Below are 23,599 nucleotides of genomic sequence, written 5' to 3'. Positions count from 1 at the left end.
ATGCCAAAGCATTTCGTTACTTTAATGCTGTTATCCCACAGCTTTCGCTAGACTATCAGTCAGGTAGTGCGTAAAGCCTCAGTAGGAATGTGGCTGGATGGCACACCTGACATTCATACTTTAAACACACTTTCTAAGTGAAAATGGAACACTTGTTTCTAGTGTCACTGTAGTAGCCTTGATCCACAATGTTTATCTATTTTTGGACAAAAAATAGGCAATGCTATACTTTAAGTTTGTTGAGAATTAAGTGAGTATTTAATTGTATTTGGATGGCTTGCATTAACTGAGACTTCACTTATACTTTAATGTATAAGACTAGACTGAAACTGTGCTGAATAGGTTTGAAGGTGCATATTTGTAATGTATATCACTGTAAATAAAAGCTTCCAAACATTAGACTTCAGTTCTACCCTTCACCAGCTGGCCACCTTGAATAGCAAACAACAGTCTGTTGCTGCTAAGTATAAAGGCAGCATAATATTCCCAATTTTACCCTGTCTCACCTCATCTGCAGCTGAAGCCCTCATTCATGCCTTTGTAATCTCTGGTTTCAACTATTCTAATGCACTTCTGACTGGTCTCCCAAATTTAATCCTCTGTAAACCTGAAGTCATCCAGGATTCTGCCAATACTCTAGCTTGCAGCAAGTCCTATTCAGTTATCATCCCAGTGCTCACTGGCTCCCAGTCAATATCTGATTTTTTAAAAAATTCTCATCCTTGTTTTCAACTTTCCCCATGGCCTGGTCCCTTCCAATCTCCTATAGCACCACAACCCTTCAAAATATCTGTACTCATCCAATTCTGGCCTCCTAAATGGATGAAGAGGAACTGTCCATTGATGGAAGGATTGAGAACCAAAGAAAATTTACACAAGAAGCAATGGTAATATAAGGGAAAAGTTTTTAGTGCAAAACGTGATTACGATCCAGAATGCACTGCCTCGGATTTGTTGGCCTCTTTTGGTCACGCAGGGTTGTTGGTGGCAAGGTCAGTTCAGGCTTTCAAAAGAGTTCATTATCTGAGAAGGAAGGAAATGTATGGCTATGTGGAAAAGGCAGGGAGTGGCACTAGGTGAATTGTTCCTTCAGGGAATATGAGAAATGACAAGCCAAATGACGACCTGTGCTGTAATCATTCTATGATTCTACCATCGGTGGCCATGCTTTCAGTTGCCCAGGTCCTAAGCTCTGGAATTTTTCCCTACTTTTCTCTCAAGACACACCTTAAAAGCTTTTGGTTATTTGACCTAATGTTTCATTGTGTTGTTCTGTGTTGCCAGGGTGCTTCACAGGAGCACATTTTATTACGTTACAATGTGCTATATAAATATGTGTTGAAGAAACACATGCTGTATCCTGAGGCTAAAAGAAGTAAGAAAAACACGCATGCTTCTTATTCCTAACTTTTTGTAATGATCCTTGCTAACCATGCACAGGTGTAAAACTCAGTGCAGGACAGGACTGGTGACAATTGGCTGATACTAATCGCTAGAAAAGCACAACATTGGGGAGTGTAATCTAGAGAGACACCATCTATTGTGAGCAGCAAGGGAAGAAAATGGTCCATGCATTGAGATGAATACTTTAATGACCACTCTCCCTGTCAATGCGCAAAGAACACAGTGTTATCTGAAAGGAAAAGGAAATGACATTGCTCAATATGATTCTGATGTCAAATTTTTTCCACCATCCCAACCTCTGCACCAACCATATCTCCTCGAGTTGTACCTACAATTGTTCCCCTTTTCTGCCTCTGTCCTTTCCTCCTCCACTTCTCCACTGTCATCTGCTTTAGAATATCTGTAATTCTTCCTCACCCTCAATTGTGAGTTTTGTAGAATTGCCTATTCTGGAAAAAGCAGGACCTATCCAGAAATAGACAGTTCAATAACAGCAGACAATCGAATGAGGAGAAAGAAAACAGATGCTGAGATTCTGATTAGAGAAAGGGGAAAGAGACTTTTGGACTGGGAACCAAAACCGACTCTAACAACATTACTGGTAACTCATTAGGTGGATGGGCAACCAGGGATGAGCATCCAGTGCAATTGTCCATGTTGAAGGCATGCAAGATATCCATTGCAGTTTATTTGACAGCTTTTAAACAATCTGGTTTCCCCACACACAAACATTTAAAGAATGGGTATAATGGTAAGTATTGGACTGGGTTGCATGCGCTCGGATGTTTCTGCTGCTACCCTATTTTCTCCCCCCTTTTTAATAAGCCAAACTTACTGCAATCTCACCACACCCTAGCACTGTATCTCCCACTTCTAGGTTCTGTCCCATCTCCTCCCCAGGCTCATCCACTCCCACTCACTTTATTCCACTCCCACCAAATTCTTGACCATACACCTTCCTTCCTGCTGCTCATGCCAAGTGACATTGTAAATGGTTCTCTCTACATATATCCTTTCAATTTTTAAAAAATCTCATGCTTTTTTTTCTTTTTTTTAAAAAAAAACTGTTGTTCCATGTTCAATACCTCTTTTCTATCCAACCCTTGAACATGTTTTTACTTTTCAAATCTGTGCCCAATATTTCTGCATCTCCCTGTTTATCTCTCCAATCAAACTTTTGCCTTTCCCATTTCACCAAAATTGTCCGAACAAAATTTATGAAAACCATTTGCTAACTGTGACTTTAATGCATTATCCTTTCTCAAAATGTTCAATTATATTATCCTCAATAATACATTTCCAGCATACAATTTGGCTGCACTGAGTAGAAGGTATCTGATACCAGCTTTTCTTCCCAAATCTGTACCATTATCTAATGCTCTCCAAAGATGTGTTCTTAGCCTCATCTTGTTTATTTACTTGCTGTTTCTTGATGACACCTTCCACAAACATGAGATCAACTTCTATGTATGCTGATGATATCGAGCACAACCTCTCTTGACCCATCCAAAGATAAGAAGCAACTAAGTCATAGAAGGACATATGAGCATGTGACTAAAAGTTTGATTAGTCTGTTCCACAAAATTTGTCTTGAGGAGGATCTTAACACAGACAGAGGTGGAGAAATTAGGGATAGAATTGCAGAGTATGGGTTTGGGTAGCTTAAGGCACAGGGAATAGTAGTCAGGCATGATGCTGCAGATGTCTGGGGGTGGTGGAGGGTGGGGGGGTGGTGGTGTCAGAGGTGGAGGGGGGGCTAAGGCCCCCCTCCACCTCTGACACCACAGGCCCCCCTCCACCTCTGACGCCGCCACCACCCCCCTCCCCACCCCCCACCCCCCACCCCCAGGCATCTGCAGCATCATGCCCGACCACTATTCCCTGTGCCTTAAGCTACCCAAACCCATACTCTGCAATTCTATCCCTAATTTCTCCACCTCTGTCTGTGTTAAGATCCTCCTCAAGACAAATTTTGTGGAACAGACTAATCAAACTTTTAGTCACATGCTCATATGTCCTTCTGTGACTTAGTTGCTTCTTATCTTTGGATGGGTCAAGAGAGGTTGTGCTCGATATCATCAGCATACATAGAAGTTGATCTCATGTTTGTGGAAGGTGTCATCAAGAAACAGCAAGTAAATAAACAAGATGAGGCTAAGAACACATCTTTGGAGAACATTAGATAATGAGAGAGGGAGTAGCTTTTGGGAAGAGTTTCAAGGCTAGAAGAAGTTTCAGCACAGAATAATTCAAATACTGCAACCAGAAAGTGCAATTTCTAGATCATCATTTTATAAAGATGGGCAAAGGTTGGGATTTTTACTTTTTTCTGGTTATGTTGAAAGCATGACCAAGATGGTGCTGTGTCAGAGTATTAGAACAATTACACAGAAAGCTTTTGATTCTTATCTTCATTTCTCAGATCATGTGACCCCCATATCTCAAACACTTTTCATGGTTCAGCCATATTTATTGGAAGTTGAAGAAGTGGCCTTGTTTTTCTAAACATTGAAGCAACTGAATGTTGCCATTCATACCTGAGAATACATAATAGTTATGCCTTAAATTGGTGCAAGAGTTTTTTCCCTGTACTTGCATTAATGTTGTTTGTGTTTATTAACTTGTCAGATTAAGTGACTGGAGAGAATTGTAAATTTATTCATATCCCAGTATACCTTTTATGAGGTTCCACTTTATGGCAAAATCCTAACTCTCCCATTATCAAAACTTATTACTGAATCATGATTTGATGAAAAGCTAAACTCTCGCATAGCTTTTTGGCTCACATATCATCTGCTTGATTCCACACGCAGTCTTATAAGGTAAGTAAAATGTGCATTTCTGAGGTGAAAAATTAAAGCAGTCAAAATGCAAGCATAGCGTGCCTTAGTGAAAAAAAAGGTGTGTGTTATTCTGGCTGTCAGAAACCAATGCTGGGATTTTATCAGCCCATTCACCACGGTAATTGGAGTAGGTGAGGGGCAGAGCATGGAAAGACCTGTTAACCTCAGGCAGGATTTTACGGTTTCGGGACAAGCAAGGCCGTAAAATCTGCCCCTAATATCTGTCTTAATGATGTTAAGCAAAAGTTGAAACACTGGCTGGGATTTTCCTCCCCTTTCACCATGTGTTTCACGGTGGCAGGCGGTGGTGCGCCAATCACTGGTCGTGGGATCTCTCACCCTTGTCAACTGTGTTTCCCATGGAACACGCCCCATGCCATCGAGAAACCTGTGGCACAAGTGTGTTGTCGGCAGGACCATAAGATCTTGCCGGTGTAAACACCAGCAAGATTTTGGCAACTTCTTTAAAAATAGAAAACTGCAAAGATACAGTCAGGAGGTGGCCACAGAATGGTTGGAAATGGAAATTTGCTTCTGAAAAAAAAATTTAGGAAAATTTAAATTTTTTTTGTCTTTAACCAAGTTTCAGAACTCAAACATTTCAAATTCTCTATTTGAAGTGTTTCCTAGAATTTTGTCTTGAGCAGCTATAACTGAGGCAGCTTGTTACTGAAACTCTAGTGTACTGTACATATTCTGCTGTGTGAAATGCACGTTCATTTCGTTTTGTTTTTCAGATTCCTTAAGACCCGGATATGACCTCCTTTTTTGAATGGATTTATAATGGTTTCACTAATAGCTTCTGTAGTGCACTTCAGTTTTTAGGTAAGAATTTCTGTTTATATAAATTCTAAACTGGAGGCAAGTTCACAGATTTAACAAGATAGGACTATTACATATGGTTTAGAGTTATAGATGTAATATTTGTAACATGCACTCTCTGTGGTTATTTTTTTTCCTTCTTTCTTATCCCAAACCCGTTACAACATACCCTCTGGAAACATGGCATATGGATAATTTGAGCATTCTGTTTGAATACTGAGGAAGCAATCAGCCACCCACATATTAATCTGGGTAACATTTGCACTGCTAACATTCCAGTTATATTTTCTCACCCTCTCTAATATTCTGCACATGCTAGATATCTAGTCAAATGTAACTAAAAAATTCCATTCTTGCTACGGATATAACTATAAATAATTCTCACTATTTTTGAAGAGATGATAAACAATTGTTAATCTTAAGACCATTTCATTGGAATTGACAATTGTTGACGAAAAAGAGCAAAAAATAAAGCATTTTCATGACTAGTAAATGTTCCAAATCTTTATAGCCGATGAATATCTTAAGTGTTTTCACTTGTAATTTGGGAAATGGGGCAGCCAAATCGCGCACAGCAAGCTCCAACAAACAGCATGTGTTCATCTGTTTTGTGACATTGATTGAGGGATAAATGTCGGCGAGGTGACCTGGGGATGACTCCCCAATCCTCCTTCAAAATAGTGCCATGGGATTTTTTACATTCACCTGAGAGAGCAAAAAGGGCCTCAATTTAATGTCTCATCCAAAAGATGGAATTTCCAATGCTCTCAGTATTCCACTGAAAATTAGATTCTTAGGGGTGATTCTCCTATCATGCAGCATTGATTTGTTAGCACAACGGGCTGGGAGATTCAAGCGGGGCTGGAGTAACGCGATCCGTGTTAGGTGTTGCCCGAATGTTATTTCTGGCACTCAGTTCCACACTGGAAATAGGCACTGAGCTGCATTACCTGTGCAGGGCTTCATTTAAAGGTATTTTAAATATAATTAGCGGGTCCGGGACTGAAGTCTCTGGGCCCAGTAGCCTCTTCCATGCCACCCCCCTCCCCATGAAGAGGGGCAATGGGGGCCTCCCAGAGGGTCAAGCAGCTTGGGCCTCCTGACACTGGCCAAGAGGCAAAGTGCTAATTCCTAGAGAGTACCTTGGGGCAGTGCCAAGGGGGTGGGGCCTGGGGTGGCGATTGGTAGGGGTTGCCATTCCCACTGCTATTCCTGCAGTCAGGTTCGCTGGGGCAAGGGCAAGCCATTGGGTGGAGGCAGCCTGCTGGGCATGTCGAGGCTACAAGGGAGTGTGGGGTATTGGGAGGAGCGGGGGAATTGAGGGGGAGGTCGAGGCTGGAACCGGGTATGCTTAGGGAGCCAGCAGTCGGGCGTGGGGGGGAATTGGGAGGGTCGGGAATTGTGGGGATTGCGGGCTCGCCAGCAGTCAGGAGGCCGGCAGGTAGTACAAGCTTCTGAGGTTGAATGTAGTTCTACTTGGGTATCAGACGTTTGCATGTATTCTCAAATGCAGCAAGTGCTTATTAACACAGTGAATTGTTAATGAATATAATAATCTTGTAAAAATAATTCAAGAAGAAATGATGTTGGTTCAGTCTGTGGCAGCTATGGCTCGATTGGTCACATTCTTGCCTCAAAATCATAAAGTTCCAAGTTCAAGTTCATTGTGTATGCGCCAATCTCAGTGCTGACAGCTTGGTGCATGTGCAATGGCTTGCTCAGTGCTGCTGGCCTTCTGGGCAGGAATAGGCCCCACCCCATGGTTTTTTTATAACGTGATTTACACTGGTTCACTCAGCAGTGCATGGAGTGTGGGAGATTCGTCTCTGAACTCCCACTGAAAAAACACTGCTTGATTTACTCCAGTTTTCACACACATTCGACACTTCAAATATTTTTGGCAGGATCCCCCCGGAGTGAGGTTTGAACCTGGAACTTTGATTTAAAGGCTGCAGTGCGACCAACCGAGCCATGGCTGTCGCAGAATGAACCAATATCATCTCTTTTTAAAACATCCTTACAAGATTATTATATTCATGAACTGTGGTAATTCACTGTGTTAATAAGCACTTGCTGCAATAGAGAATGCATGCAAATATTTGGCATCCAAGTAGAACTACAGTGAACCTCAAGCTTGTACTTTATCAGCAGAGAACTGGCTTTCCTTTTCTATGTCCATTGATTGTATTTATTCAACAAATCAAATAACTGTTCCCAGTATTTCTCGTGATTTCTTTTCTGGGTGTTCTATTTAAATTTATTCCTCAGTTAATTCATTCACTGAAACCTGATCCATTTTGTATGTCATTGGAGCTGTGAGGGCAAGTAGAGGGCTTGGATTTGTCACTATATTGTTACCAAACTTATTGAATAACCTAATATACCTTGGATTGGCTGTGTCAGGTGTTAAACCCAGAGTGTAATAGTGATTACTGTCAACTACTAATAATTCTGGAAGCAATTAAAGAGAGTCATTTGCTGGCATTCACTTGGTGTATGTGGCTAATTTATGAGGATTATGTACATTACTGGTGTTTAATTATTTTCCCACTACATATGCACTCCCTGGCTTTTTACCTGGGTTTATGTATTGTTGGCAGATTTCTTCATTTTACGGAAAACAATTATTTATGTCTATTGTTTGAAATGTGCAAATTTTGGAATTTTTTTTACATCTACTTATTGTGAAAGTTGATCTGGCCAAGGTATGTAGCTTGGGCTTTAATGCTGTCCCTGTCAAAACCCTTTGAGCTGTGCTGTTTGTACAGTAGGTGTGTGCAATACTAGTATGGGAAAAACTTTTAGCCTCTGATATCTAACATTCATATTATAGCTATAGTTGGAATGAGGGTGTGCCTGTACAGGATGAGGGACAAAGTCAACTTTATGTCACCATGTACTTTGTACCACCGAATAAGAATTAACCAGCCTGCTGTAAGGATGATGGTTATGTCACTCAGGAGGTAACCATGTGTAAATGAAACATAAAGCAACCTTTGATGTCAGGGAAAATTTGCAACACTTAATGATATCTTTTTTTAAAAACTTGTAGTACCATAACATTAGTGAATCTGTTGATCTGATACTGATACGGCTGTCTAAAATTCCAATTTGCAATGCTGTGGCATCTCGACATGTAAGCATGTATCTATGATATTTTCCAAACAAGAAACCCTGGTTTCAAAAAGAGATCACTTGTACGAAGAACACAGTGGAAGGCCGAAATGTCTTTCGAAAAAGGAGTCTTAGCAGACAAAATGTAAAGTGTCCCTCCAGTTGTACAGTTTATTGGGACCAGGGAGTTGGATGAAAAGTGCAAATAGTTTTTTTATGCAGTGTCACATCTGAAAATAAATTGTATATGGCACAACAATCATGTTGCCTGTTCCTGTACACCACGCTGTCTTGAACCTTTCCATTTTGGTAAATATTCAGCTAAATATCTGCTTTTGACTTATTTTTGTGATCTGTGAGAAGAGACACGCGTTGCTACAGAGTTTTTAATTAATTGCAGCATGCTATATTTTTGTTAAAGACTTGTTTATTTATTCTAGGACTGTACAAGAAATCGGGAAAATTAGTATTTTTAGGACTGGACAATGCTGGAAAGACTACTCTGTTGCACATGCTCAAAGATGATAGACTGGCACAACATGTGCCAACGCTACATCCAAGTAAGTTGTGTAGTTATCAATGATTCATTCTTCTTAGAATTCCAATTTCAAGAAACCATCAGTTTACAAATTTGTTTCTTTAATTTTTTTAAGCTGTTCAAGTTGTGTGACTTCCATATAGGGAATGGAATGATGATCAGTGTCCATATGGAACACTTCTAAGTAATATGTTATTGACAGATGCAGATTATAGTTCTTGTTGCATTGCTCGAGCAATGTCTTTAGTCCTACTCTCAGATTATCTCGGTGAGAGTTTTTTCATTCCCCTTACAACCAACTGTAAAAATGTGAATTAAATTTCTACTTTTTATTATATTTTCAATAATTTTCAGCTGTAGATCCTTGCCTATTAGTCTACCTAGTTTTGTTTCTCCTTGGACTTCTACAGACCTGTGAAGTTAGGAAGGATTCTGTCCATCAGTCTGGGCTAGCACATATCTAGTTTGTGGAGTGAAAGGATACTTTGATAACCCATCACACCTTATGATCTATAGAATATTAAATGCTCAATGTAATATACTTTCATGAAAATTATATGGGATAGGATAATGTGAAGGAAAATTCAAAAGTAATGGCAAAGTTAAAATTACGCCAGTAGTTTCCAAGGACGACATTACCACACTAGCATAATAACTCATGATTCATTAAACTTCCTCTACACCAACTTTTGTTTCTATATGAAATAAAGATCTTACATTTATATTGTACTTCATTACATCACCGAGAAGAACCTGAAGCACTTCCAATGTACTTGAAAGGGCAATCACTGGTGTGTCGACAAACATGGTAGGCAATGTATGCATATCAGTGAGCTGAAAGACTATTTGGGTGATGTTGGGGCCAGGATACGAGACAAACTCCTTTCTCTTTCTGTCATGTCACGGATCCCACATTTCCCATGAACAATGTCACCTTGTAACAATTCATCCAGTGACAGTACATCCAGTAATGTGCCATTAATGTTAATTGAGGACTCCCATCCTGGAAGGACATGAATCAAGACCCTTTTGACTCGGAGCTAACAATGATTCTAAAGCCAAACTTAGTTTTGTTGGTTGACTGAAATTGCAAAATCAAACCTGATAGGTCCAGCTGAAAAGAAAATGGTTTGTGCCTGTGGCATTCTAAATGCTCAAGATCTTGATCTTAGTTATGCCACCTGGAGTAAGGAAGGTGGTGGTTTTGCACTTCAAAACAGAAAAAGGCAAGTTCGATAAGTGAGCTGTCTTGGGTGGCTCTTGTTCTAACCCAGCTCCTACTTATGTTCTCATATTATTGGGTATTTAAAGATATGAGGGTGGAGTCGGAAGATGGAGGTAGAAGATCAGCCATAATCTTGTTGCATGGCAGAATGGGCGCTAAGGACCATATGATGGGCTTAGCTCTTATTTCTTGTGCTGTTTGTATTTGTTTGAAAAGAAGCTCAAACCTGGGAATGGACCATTTTTGAAATTGGAGATTGCTGAATTGCTCAGCGATATTAACTATGGACGTAATTTGTTCGCAATGGAAAATTGTGTTCTACTGATTGCTCCTTTAATTCTGTATGTTATTTTGAGAGTATTTGTACTGTTACTGGTAGCATTCAGCAATCTCTTGATACCATGTTGTTCTACTTTACAAGTGCTGGCTAGTATTTTATTATCCGTTATTTACCCACCCCATCCTCATGTCACAGAACTATTCAGTGCTTCCAGTATAAGAAGTTTCTGAATTTTCTATGTTTCCTTCCTTGAGGAAGTATTTGTGAGCATTAATCTATCCTTAGCTTCAGTCTTCTATTGTGCCTGCATTTTCATTGCCTGTCTTTCCTATTGCTAGTGATACACCATTTTCTGCATCATTACTCAGAGGTGGAAATCTCTGACTTTACCTACTAGTGACACATATTCAGTACCTCAGTGAAGAAATAGTCTTTGATGTATATGCAGAATGAATTTTACATAAATGGCAAATTGAACTTTGCTGTTGTCTACTTCCTTGGGTATTAACACAATGAACCCCTCAGTTCCTCAGTGTGCTAATTTTGCAAATTCTGGTTAGAGCTTCATTCTGTTAAATAAATATTAAAAATAATACCTCTGGAAAATGCATCAACATTTCTTGAGCGTTTTGTTCTTCTCCAACACCAATGCAAGATCATATTTTTTCAGAAGCAACTTACATTTTTGATGCCTTGATACATCCACCTGCCAGGTATTTTAATTTTTGTTTAGCTTTTCTACCTAATCATTTCCGGAAGTCTGCTATTGAGATGGTGTTCTCCAGCACCTTGTTTGATATTAAGACTGAAATAATTCCAGTTCTTGCTCAAATTCCATATGCATTTCCAGCAGATGTCACCAGATAATAATATGAATTGGAAACAGGTTTTTCTTTTCCCCTCCCTTTCAGTGCCTGTGCTGTATGTCTTAACTGGCATCACCACAGATAATTCAGGATCTGAATTTCAGCCTGAATAGCAGTAAATCTCGCTATATACTGGTTGTTACATATTCTACCAAATCTTTATCACTAGCAAAATACATTGTCTTATGTAGGTATATGTTACAGTTCCATTAAAATAGTGTATCTTGTAACCTAACCTGAGCAGCATCACAGGGGATTTTGTTGCATACAAAAGTTTTGAGAATGTTATGACACTTCAATAGGTCACAAATATATGTTGAAAAGACAGTTATTTACTGTAGAGAACAATTTGTTGTGAAAGAAATATGTGGCCTAACCTTAATCCAGATATTTACAGATACCTCCAAATCTGCAAATTTCCATTCTCTGCTGTGATTGATTAACCACTAAACCACACCGATCTTGTGCTTATTTACACAAGTTAAAGGTAAAAGATTTGCATTTATAAAGCAGTTTTCATAACCTAGGGGCATGCCGAAGTACTTTACAATCAATGAAGTAGTGTTGAAATGTCAGCACTTTTGTAATGTATTCTCGGGCTCAGTGTCAAGTTCTTCCTGTTAGCAGACCTTTCATGACAATACACACTTTTGGGTTTATTGAGTTAAATAGCAGCACGCCCCAAGTATAATAAGAGAGCCCTTATTATTAAAATATACCTTGCAACCAGCTGACATTATGGATGGCATGCTAAGAACTACTGTTATCATCAGCTGCTTTATTCTCAAAAAATACTTGAGGAGCTGTGTGCTGTTTTCAAAGTCAGTAGTCAATTTCATTGCACTCCATGGCTTAGAAAGAAAAGGATAACTTACTAAATCTTTAAAATATTAGTTCACCTTCTCTAACCAAACTGATCTAAATCTTAAAACACAGCACCTTGATACAGCACACCGCATTGTCTCTTTTTAAGAGTTAGAACATTCTCTGGCAACTCCCAGTGACATGGCAGCCACTACCCTGAGGCAGATTCCTACCCTTTGACGTGTAAGTGAGGTCCCCGGTATCTCTGCGTTAATTAAGCTGCCTCTCCCTAGCTACTGCAACACCCAAGAACCTCAGGTTTAGTAATGAATGATCTTATCAAGAAATCTTCATTATGCATAACAACACTTCTGTATTGCTAAATATAAATTCAAATCAACATAAGTAAACAGGCTTTTCTCAAACTACAAGCTTGTTGTTGAAAGCAAATGCTAAATATGCCATCATAAAAAGAAGACATTCCAACAACCCAGGAAAAATCCAATTCGCCACAGTGGCATAAATGGAAGGTATGCTAATTTAAAAAAATAATTTCTGGGATGTCAGTGTCCCAAGCAAGATCAGCATTTATTGCTCATTCCTAATTGCCCTTGAACTGACTAGCTTGCTAGGCCATTTCAGAGGACTTTTAAGAGTCAACCACAATGCTGTGGATCTTGAGTAACATGTAGGTCAGATCTGGTAATGTCCCTAAAGGACATTAGTTAACCAGGTGAGTTTTTACAGCAATCAACAATGGTTTCAGGGTCATCATTAGACCTTTAATTCCATACTTTTAAAAAAATTCAAATCTCCCTTTCTGCCATGGTACAGTTAAAGCCCAGGTTCCCAGAACATTACCCTGGGTCTCCAGGTTACTAGTCCAGTGACAGTAAAAATACACAACCATGTCCCTATTAAACATGGAGCTACTGTAGCAACATAATAAAAACATTGTGTGGAACATGTACAACATTGGTGGGGAAGTGGACTTGAGACCAGGGAGAGATCAGCCATTATCTGAATAGCTCTGAAGCAGGCTCAGAGGGTTGAATTTGCCTAGTTCTGCTCCTAATTTCTATGTTCCTATACTTGTCCTTATAAACAGCCTAATGTTTGACTCACTGGGAGCAACTCCACTGGAGTTCTGCTAGTGTACTTTATTAAAGCATCTCTGCATGCAATAATAGTGGAGATTAAATCCTCAAAACATTACTATTGGCCACTTCAAATTCTAATTCATGCCTTTTCTCCAAGTGTACAATAGTTACCGAAGTTTTAAATATACGTCACAATGAATGCTAAAAGTAATTAAATATCCCAGTGTTAATGACTACTGGAATATTTCCACATAAATTATCAACTCTTTGTTTCTCCCAAAGCTTCAGAAGAGCTGACGATTGCTGGGATGACTTTCACTACTTTTGATTTGGGTGGCCATGCACAAGGTACGTATCAGTTCTTAATGGCACCCCAAAACAGTTTTTAAAAATCATGCCAACTTTAATGTTGTCTTCAATTTTTTTCTTTCAAAGCACGCAGAGTATGGAAAAACTACCTCCCTGCTATCAATGCTATTGTCTTCCTGGTTGACTGTGCAGACTGTGAGCGTCTGGCAGAATCTAAAGCAGAGCTTGATGTAAGTAAATCTTTAGTGAGAATACCTCCATGTCACCTAGAGCACAAGTTATTCAAATAATTAGAATACGATAAATGGATTTACACCTTTCAGTTCCAGGTATATTTGACAACTATATACCATGTAATCTAACTTCTATCACATAATTACATCAGTATCTTTTTACTTTCACCTCTCCTGTCCTAAAGGCTGAAATTGAATTTGGATTATTTTTTCATTGGCAGTAACAACTCTCACTCAAGTAACCTTTGTTTCTCAGAATACAGAGCAATGAGTTTGTATGGGGAATTTGACTTTTGAGGTATAACCTAGGCCTTGTATGTGACAAGGAATGGGAAACCTGGGATGAATTTCACTCAAGCTGGGAATGTTGTAACCAGACTTGGTTCTCTGTTGGCTATCCTGCCAGAATTAACTCAGTCCAAAGTAGGTATCATTCAGAGAGCACACTGCTAAGTGAACTATTTACAGCCTAAGGGCAATACATCAGAAATGGAAATTTGGCCAGAGTGAGAATATGGAGTAGGATGGGCAGGAGGAACAGAGTGGCTTAAATATAAGTAGGTAAAGAATTTAAACTTAAGTAAAAACAATGTGGTTAAATGTAAGTGATGATCTTCAGAGCAATGACTACAATAAGCTCCAAATGGAAGAAACTAGGGAGAAAAATTAGTGAACTGGCTGAGATGAAATTGAAAGATAATAATTGATCCAGAACTATGGACCAACAAGGAGTTATTTTTAAAGAATAAAATTGCTATAGTGTAGAATGGTATCTGTTGTACTCCATTTAAAAATGAAGTGGTACGTATTCCAATGTCATCGGTAAATAATCATAAAACAAAATTAAAATCAAAGAGGGATATTCAATCTGTGTGGAATGATGAAAATGACTCCCAAAGATAATGGCAGATTTAGCAAAGTGAAATAAGTAAATGAAAATTTCAATGTCTTTCTTCCAAAAGAACAGAAAAAAGTGAATTATTAAATGTGAAATGGGACAGGAGGGTATTGATGAGATAAATCCTGAATTGGTTGAAAACAAGGTAGAAACGAAATAAAAGCACTAGATCAACTGGTTAAACTAAAGGAAGACAATATACCAGGATCTAACTGGTGCATCAAAAGGTTTTGAGGGAAAAGGGAGAAATTGATGTTGCTTTCAGGGTTCTGTCAAGTGTGATCCCAAGTGAGAAACTTGATGATAGTTGTTTACGTAAGTACAAAGGCAGTTTCACTATTCAGTACTGGGATTAAAAAAAAAACAAACATTTGTATTTATAAAGCCCTCAGAATAATTCACAAGAAGAGTATAAAACAAAGTATGACAGTGTGCCCCAAAGAAGATGAGATAAATGACCAAGATGGTCAAAAAGGTATATTTTAAAAAGTGACTCAAATGAAGTAAGCAAGTTAAAGAGGTGGAAAGATGCAGGGAGTGAATTCAGAGCTAAGGCCTAGGCAACTGAAAACACTATCACTAATAGTACTTAGGAATGCACAAGAGCCCAGAATTAGTATAATCCAAGGGTTGGCAGAGATAGAGGGGCAAAACCATGAAGGAATTTGAAAACAAGGATGAGAATTTTAAAATCAATACATTAAAATGATTCTTAAAAATTGTGACAGTAGGAACTGTTTGCATGTTCAAGATATTTGAGGCACAGATTTCACGGATCCTTAAATGTCTTTAGATTCAGGAAATGAGAATATTCAGGAGAAAACTGGAATCAGTCTCGTCTTTGACAAAAAGTGGCTGTAAAACCTTTTTTCTCCTGTCATATTGTAAACACTGATGTATGACGTACTATGGATGATATTGGATGGAATCTTACCAAACTATGGTAAAGTGTCAGGATCTGACTCAAAACTGGTGTGTTCCTCTCCAGAGGAGCAGGCAGATTTTCTTTCCAGACCTTATGACAGTTTGTCCAAAAAAGAAAGCAAAAGGGGATACGTTTCACACTATTATTTTGATGGGACCTAAAGACACCTGCGAAGCCCAGCTCCACTGAAATCAGGATGCTGTGCGCCCCAGCTCACCATGCTGATATCCCTGTACGTGAAGCTCCCCATAGAGCTGTGCTCTGGCATAGGGTGACCACCAGGTTGGCAGTGCCAGGGCCATATCTTCTACCCCAGGGGCTTTGCTCATGTGTGAAGGAATCTTCAATACAGGTTCACATCTGGGTGAACCTGTTGTAAACCGTGGCAATGTGACGTCATGTTGGTGAGGTATGAAAATGTAATGGTGGAGGAGATGGGACAAGGTCTGGTGATTGCGGTTGGGGGGTGGGGGGGTGGGATGTATAATTATGTTTAAATTTATTTAAATGTATTTGAATTGGATTCTCGCCCATTATGGGTGTGAACCTGATTACGTCGTTGGCGAAAATCGGAAATGGCAATCTTGCCAGCGAGATTCACTAGGTTTTGCAGGATCTTGAGCCCCTGCTACCAATCCCGTGGATAGAAAATGTGGGCTCAAGATCCCATCCAATGTATATGTAACGGAATCTACACATCATCCAAACCAAATAATAGATTTTAACTTGAAGTTGTAGGTTGAAATTCTAGCTGCAGCCTGAAGTTAGAACTTAGAACCCCCATGATACAGAAGGAGGCCATTCGGCCCATCAAGCCTGCACCAACCATAATCCCACTCAGCGCCTATCCCAGTAACTCCAGGTATTTATCCTCTCAATCCCCCGACACAAAAGAGCAATTTAGCATGGCCAACCATCTTAACCCGCACATCTTTGGAGTGTGGGAGGAAACCGGAGCACCCTGAGGAAACCACACAGACACGGGGAGAATGTGCAGACTCCACACAGACCATCATCCAAAGCAAGAATTGAACCCAGCTCCCTGGAGCTGTGAAGCAGCAGTGCTAACCACTGTGCCACCATGCAGTCCCTGATTCCTAGACATATGTACTTTAATGAGCTTGACAAGTGGCATGCGTTTGGATGTCTTAAAGAAAAGTACTTCCTAACTGGAGCAGTTGAAAAGGGTGAAGTAAACTTCAAGAAAAAAAGTATGGGGAAGCAATGGTCAAGAGAAGTGTATATATACGCAGCACATGGATGGATCTAATTATTAACTTAACATTCTTCTTCCTGCAGGCACTAATGACAGATGAAACTGTTGGAAATGTGCCTATTCTTATCCTTGGTAACAAAATTGACCGACCTGAGGCAATCAGTGAAGAAAAATTCCGAGAACTGTTTGGACTGTACGGACAAACAACAGGAAAGGTAAGATTCAATCTTGCAACTGGTTAACCTGCTCTAATTTTCTCAACAAAATTCACTCCTAGCAGCAAAGACCCATTAAAATTACCGAAGCATTTCCCCACCAGTCTTTGCTGCAGGGCAGATTAAGTAACAATGGTACTGGGGTGGTACAGTGGTTAGCACTGCTGTCTCACAGCGCCAGAAACCTGGGTTCAATTCCAGCCTTGGGTCACTCTGTATGGGCTTTGCACATTCTCCCTGTGTCTGAGTGGGTTTCCTCCTGGTGTTCTGGTTTCTTCCCACACTCCAAAAATGTGCTGGTTAGGTTGATTCGCCATGTTAAATTGCCCCTTAGTGTCCCAAAATGTGTAGGTTAGGGGGATTAGCAGAGTAAATATGTGGGGTGACCAGGGATAGGGGCTGTTATGGGATTGTTGTTGGTGCAAGTTCGATGGGCTGCATGGATTCCATGATTCTATAGATTCTATGGTACAAAAGCAAAACTACTCTGGAAATCTGAATTAAAAGCAGAAAATGCTGGAAACATTCAGCTGGTCAAGTAGCATCAGTGAAGAGAGAGAAGCAGAGTCAATGACCTAAGAACATAACATAAGAAATAGGAGCAGGAGTAGGCCATCTAGCCCTTCGAGCCTGCCCCGCCATTCAATAAGATCATGGCTGATCTGTCGTGGCTCAGTTCCACATTCCCGCCCTCTCCCCATAACCCTTAATCCCCTCGCTTATCAAAAACCCATCAACCCGCGTCTTAAAAATATTTAGCGAGGCAGCCTCCACCACCTCAACGGGCAGAGAATTCCAGAGATTCACCACCCTTTGAGTGAAGAAGTTCCTCCTCAACTCAGTTCTAAACCGCCCCCCCTTTATCTTGAGGCTGTGCCCCCTAGTCCTACTGTCCTTTCTGAGCGGGAAGAGTCTCTCCACCTATATCCTATCCATCCCATTCATCATCTTATACGTCTCAATGAGATCTCCCCTCATTCTTCTAAACTCTAACGAGTACAAGCCTAGTTTATTCAGCCTCTCCTCATAGCTCAACCCCGTCAACTCCGGTATCAGCCTAGTAAACCTCCTCTGCACTCCCTCCAAGGCCAAAATATCCTTGCGTAAGTACGGTGACCAAAACTGCACACAGTACTCCAGCTGCGGCCTCACCAATGCCCTATACAGCCACAGCAAGACCTCCCTACTTTTATATTCAATCCCCCTCGCTTTCATTAGAATTGTGAAAGCTTGTTCAAACGCGTTTCAGAAGCAAATAAAATGCAAGTGGAAGAAATCCTGCGCCGGCAACTCATCCAAAACTCAGTTGTCCGCACTATACTGTCCTATTTGCAGTGTAACCTTTTGGGTGCAGAACAGTCATTGTCACCAATGCAACCACAAGAACCCTATAAAGCGCTGCTGTTGATGAACCTGTTTGTCCTTAAGTCAAAGATGACCAAGATGCTCACCTGTACCCAGGCCTGAAATGACAGAACTCAGAAATGCTGAAAGCAATACATATTTAATTGTGTCACTGGGACTTGGGCAACTGAGAGGTCATAAAAACTCCTGAAAGGATAATTGTACCTCTCACACATGGTACTCATGCCACATTGTATACAAATTTTCTGTAGATCTCCTGCCATTAGAGTAAAACCTGGAAAACAAATGGGATAGGCAAAATGTTTGCATTTTATTTTGAAGGTTTACCCTCACTAATTATTCTTTCTGATTTGCATGGCATGACCTCTGAGAATTCTGCCAGTGCCACAACAGGTTAGCATCATCACCACTGCTCTGGTGTAGTACAGATTCCCTGCCAAATGGCTCCCTGTTGCAACTTGGTTCAAATTGGGAACAGGGCAAATTGGACAAGAGCAGAAACTTCTACTGCACTGCACCTTGGTGATCTATATGTTATAGGAACACACCTCCCGCATGTTTGGCTGTTTAATTAGATCTCCACAAAGAGTACTTTTTCTGCACAGTTAATGTTAACTATCTTAGCTCTTATTGTACTGACTAGGGAGGTCTTGCTGCAGCTGTATAGGGCACTGGTGAGGCCGCAGCTGGAGTACTGTGTGCAGTTTTGGGCGCCGTACTTACGCAAGGATATTTTGGCCTTGGAGGGAGTGCAGAGGAGGTTTACTAGGCTGATGCTGGAGTTGAGGGGGTTGAGCTATGAGGAGAGGCTGAATAAACTAGGCTTGTACTCGTTAGAGTTTAGAAGAATGAGGGGAGATCTCATTGAGACGTATAAGATGATGAATGGGATGGATAGGATAGAGGTGGAGAGACTGTTCCCGATCAGAAAGGATAGTAGGACTAGGGGGCACAGCCTCAAGATAAAGGGGGGGTGGTTTAGAACGGAGTTGAGGAGGAACTTCTTCACTCAAAGGGTGGTGAATCTCTGGAATTCTCTGCCCGTTGAAGTGGTGGAGGCTACCTCACTAAATATTTTTAAGACGCGGGTTGATGGGTTTTTGATAAGAGAGGGGATTAAGGGTTATGGGGAGAGGGCGGGAATGTGGAACTGAGCCACGACAGATCAGCCATGATCTTATTGAATGGCAGGGCAGGCTCGAAGGGCTAGATGGCCTACTCCTGCTCCTATTTCTTATGTTCTTATGTTCTTAATTAAAGTCATTCTTTTATACTCAATTTTATTTTATTATCAATTTTAGCAAACCATCTGAATGGTGTTTTTTTGCTAAGTATTCTTTTCAGTTTTGCATCAGCAACCATTTCCATGAAGCTGTGCTGGTTAGGTCCCAGTGCTACAATACCATAAACTTAAAATTCTTATCTTTGTGTTCAAATCCTTCCATGTCTTTGTCCCTCCCTCTCTCTCTCTCTCTAACTGCTCTCAAACCAACAACCCTTTGAGAACATTTATTCATTCAATTCCTATCTCTTGTGCATCTCTGATGTTGTTCACCCCACCACTGAGTACCATGTCTTAAGCTGCCTAGAGCCGAAGTGCTGGAATTCAATCCAAAAAACTGGTCACTTGTCCCAGAATCTCCAAATGTGGCTCAGTGTCAAGTTTTGTCTCATCACAATCCTATGAAGTGCATTGGGACATTTTTACCATGACAAAAGGAGCACTATGAATGCAAGTTGTTGGTCAAGATGTTTTCTGCTTGGGTAGGTATGTTTCGGGGTGGGTAGAAGCAAAGTAACTTTATTTTGGGATCATTCCATATACGGATGTATTTGTATTGCAACTTTCATGATGTATGTTTGATGCATTTAGATCTGCAATAATGGGAGTCTGTGGGATGATATCAGAATCAATTAAACTAATTGTTTTCTTTCTCTTTCACTACCTACTGGTCAAAAACAGGGAAATATTTCCATGAAGGAGCTTAATGCACGACCACTAGAAGTCTTCATGTGCAGTGTCCTAAAGCGACAAGGTTATGGAGAAGGTTTCCGCTGGCTAGCTCAGTACATAGACTGAAGATGACTTTGAGAAAGTTATCTGTCATAGGCTGAGGATCAGCTACCAACATACAACAACTTGAACCTAATAGACATTTTCTGGGTATATGTTTGGTTATAAAAGTTTGATGTTTTTCTAGAAGAATAACAATAGCATTGGCTGCGCTAAAAGAAAAAAAAAATCATCTGTATGAATGAGGCCTCAAAAAAGTTCTTAAACAATTTGTATGTTTGAAGTTACAATATGGTAACACTCTAATTTCAGTGGATAAGATATCTGTTTCTTTGCTTTGATTTATTACATTAACCAAACCATCAAACTGTACAGTTTTGGACAGAGAGTGTACTTGGACAAACATAGCATCTGAATGCACTTTTTAACAGGAAAGCAACATACATGTGAGCGGTATTTAATGATCATGTAAAAATTTTTATGTACTATTTTTAAATTGTTCGGTTCAATAAATTTAGAACATGTAACCACCAACCCTTTTAGTATCTGAAGAATACAAATATTTTTAGAAAAATCTGTTTGTTGATACTTACTGCATGATGCCTTAACATTTTCAGGAGTATCTCTGAGCACCCTGTATTAAATTAGACTGTAACCAATTTGTTCCTTGCTTGAGAAATAGAAGAAACAAATACTCATTCCTTATCAATTTCTGTGTTATTCTTCTAATGAGTAATGTGCAAAATGTAAGCACGTCTAGTTTTTATTTGAAGCTTTAAATTATACCCTCTTCACAGAATATGGAACACACCAATAAATTATACATGCATGAAATAATCCCATTAGCATTTTCCTTAAGAAGCTCATGAGGATTTGTTCAAATAAGGAGTCTTGGTTATTTCCTATCTTTTGTATTTTTTCTGTGGTGTAGAGTATCACTTTTAAAAATCGAGTTTTGGGAGAATTTTTTTGAAGTCTACTGCTGTTCTTGAATTCATATTTTTTTCCTCCGTTTGCCGAGACCGACCATATTAGAAATGCACAACTCCCTTTGCCTAATTAGCAGCTTGAAGATTAATTTATAAAGGCATCATTGTCTTATTGTTTACAGTAAAAGTTATTGAACATGACAACATGAAATAGCCCTCAGCCAACTAATACAAACAGCGCTTGATGGTGACATGAGCAAAAAATAAGTAATACTTGTCTCTGCCTCGTGTAATTAAACCTTGTTTAAAATGCACTTTCTAATGCCCCCTTGTGGTTAAATAGCCTGTCAATACTGACCAAAGTATACTTGAAGAATGGTCAGTAGGCATGATTTGTTGAGTCATCACGTAGAGATGAGGAATGAGAGGGCTCGAGAACCAGTGGAAGGAAAATGCATTCTAGAATGGCATGGTATGCAAGTGGATTCATATGCTTCAATCCCAGATGTTATATTGCAATTTCTCTATAAGGAGGTTCCAGCTGGAAGGTGGCAAGCAGAGAGAAAATAGAGTTCAATGAGGAAATATTCCAAGCAACATTCATGGCAACCTCACAAACAATATTGAAGAAGTTAGTCTGCTGCGTGGCAGTGATACATGGTTTTGCATCACTGAATTCTACATAAAAGCAAGGTGTCAGTGGATGTAACCTACTGACAGTCTAATACTAAGAGCATTCATAACTCACACGTGTTCATTTGTGGCATGTGAGCTTAGATGGTTACTATTACAAATCTATTACGTTGTGGAAGTCATCACAACGGAACTTGATTCTATTGTTGTCTGGTATCCACAGGTATGTACTTTCCACCAGTGATCCCTGGATAACAACCAGGAACGGGGGAGTTTTTATTCACCTCTTTAACTCGGGGGAACTGAGTGCATTTGCAGATCTTCTATTGCCTCTCCAGCTGAGATCAGCGTGATATAGTTAGCGAACTTGCAATCGTCTTGGTCTTTATACCTTATGAGTAATCATGCAATCTCTGATAGGACTTTTCAATTACAAATAGGTTAATGGGGACAAAGTGAAAAGGGTCAAGAGCTTCCAAGTGTCCTGTCCTGGTTCCCCTATGCCAGCACTATAGTGAAAAAGTCCACCAATGCCTCTACTTCCTCAGAAGACTAAAGAAATTTGGCATGTCTGCTATGACTCTCACCAACTATTACAGATGCACCAATAGAAAGCATTCTTTCTGATCATATCACAGCTTGGTATGGCTCCTGGTCTGCCCAAGACTGCAAGGAACTACAAAAGGCCATGAATGTAGCCCAATCCATCATCGAACCAAGAACCCCACACACCCTGAACATTCTCTTTCCACCTTCTTCTGTCAGGAAAAAGATACAAAAGTCTGAGGTTGTGTACCAACTGACTCAAGAACAGTTTCTTCCCTGCTGCCATCAGACTTTTGAATGGACCCACCTTGCATTAAGTTGATCTTGCTCTACACCCAAGCTATGACTGTAACACTACATACTGCACACTCTCGTTTCTTTCTCTATGAACAGTAAGCTTTGCCTGTATATCATGCAAGAAACAATACTTTTCACTGTATACTGATACATGTGACAATAATAAATCAAATCAAAAGCTAATCGCCATGTCGAGCAGGGGGAGTTTTACCTGGTGATCTCTCCAAACTGCAGGAATAACCTGCCACCAGAAAATCTTTTAGTTTGCTGTGAATTTATTATGCAATTTGTTACAACCAAATAATCCTATAATATAAACCAGAGTGAGCAGATGAAGAGAAAATTAAATTCAAAGTAGCCAAGAGTGAGATTGTTCCCGAGTGGAAGAAATAAGGAAGCCAATTATTTGAAAGAATGTTTTTTTCTTCATCCTTTCCTGGCATATGGACATCACTGGCAAGGACAGCATTTGTTGTTCATCCCTAATAGCTTAATAACTGAGTGACTTGTTAGGCTGTTACAGGGAACTGTAACGTTACTGTGAGTCCAAAGTCACGTTTAGGCCAGATTGGATATGGATGACAGATACCCTTCCCTGAAGAGACGTTGGTGAACCAGGTGGCCTTATCATTGTCACCATTACTGAGACTAGCTTTACAATTCCACACAATGAATTCAAATTCTACCAGCTGCTGTGGTGGGATTTGAACCCACATCCCCAGGCATTTGCCTGGGCTTCTGGATTATGCAGTTGGTGACATTGCCAGTACACCACCATCCTCCTAAAACACCAAATCGGAGCCAAGAAGAAAGTAGACCAGGGAATACAGGTTCATAAGTTCAGAAGAAATAGGAGCAGAATTAGGACATTTGGCTCATCGAATCTGCTCTGCCATTTGATCATGGCCGATATGCTCCTCGATACCATTTTCCAGCCTTCCCCTTCATAACCTTTCAACACATTACCAATTAAAAATCCATCTAACTCCTTAAATTTACTCAAGGTGCATGAATCATTAGAGG

General features: G+C 40.0%; 1 protein-coding gene across 1 annotated transcript in view; it reads left to right on the top strand.

The window, feature by feature from the left end:
• Positions 1-20,880, top strand: part of sar1b (secretion associated, Ras related GTPase 1B) — a 30,169-nt gene extending 9,289 nt beyond the window's left edge. The window contains exons 2-7 of the mRNA XM_080201442.1: positions 4,985-5,072; positions 8,624-8,743; positions 13,279-13,344; positions 13,432-13,535; positions 16,661-16,792; positions 20,121-20,880. Coding sequence (XP_080057568.1) covers positions 5,003-5,072; positions 8,624-8,743; positions 13,279-13,344; positions 13,432-13,535; positions 16,661-16,792; positions 20,121-20,237 — 609 coding nt within the window. The 5' untranslated portion in view covers positions 4,985-5,002 and the 3' untranslated portion in view covers positions 20,238-20,880. The remainder of the gene's footprint in view (positions 1-4,984; positions 5,073-8,623; positions 8,744-13,278; positions 13,345-13,431; positions 13,536-16,660; positions 16,793-20,120) is intronic.
• Positions 20,881-23,599: the final 2,719 nt, after the last annotated feature.

The sequence above is a fragment of the Carcharhinus amblyrhynchos genome, chromosome 13, assembly GCF_965287045.1.
Source record: "Carcharhinus amblyrhynchos chromosome 13, sCarAmb.v2.hapA, whole genome shotgun sequence".
In the NCBI taxonomy this organism is placed as follows: Eukaryota; Metazoa; Chordata; class Chondrichthyes; order Carcharhiniformes; family Carcharhinidae; genus Carcharhinus; species Carcharhinus amblyrhynchos.
The sequence above is the reverse complement of the archived record's forward strand: the minus strand, read 5'-3'. Positions and strand labels throughout refer to the sequence as shown.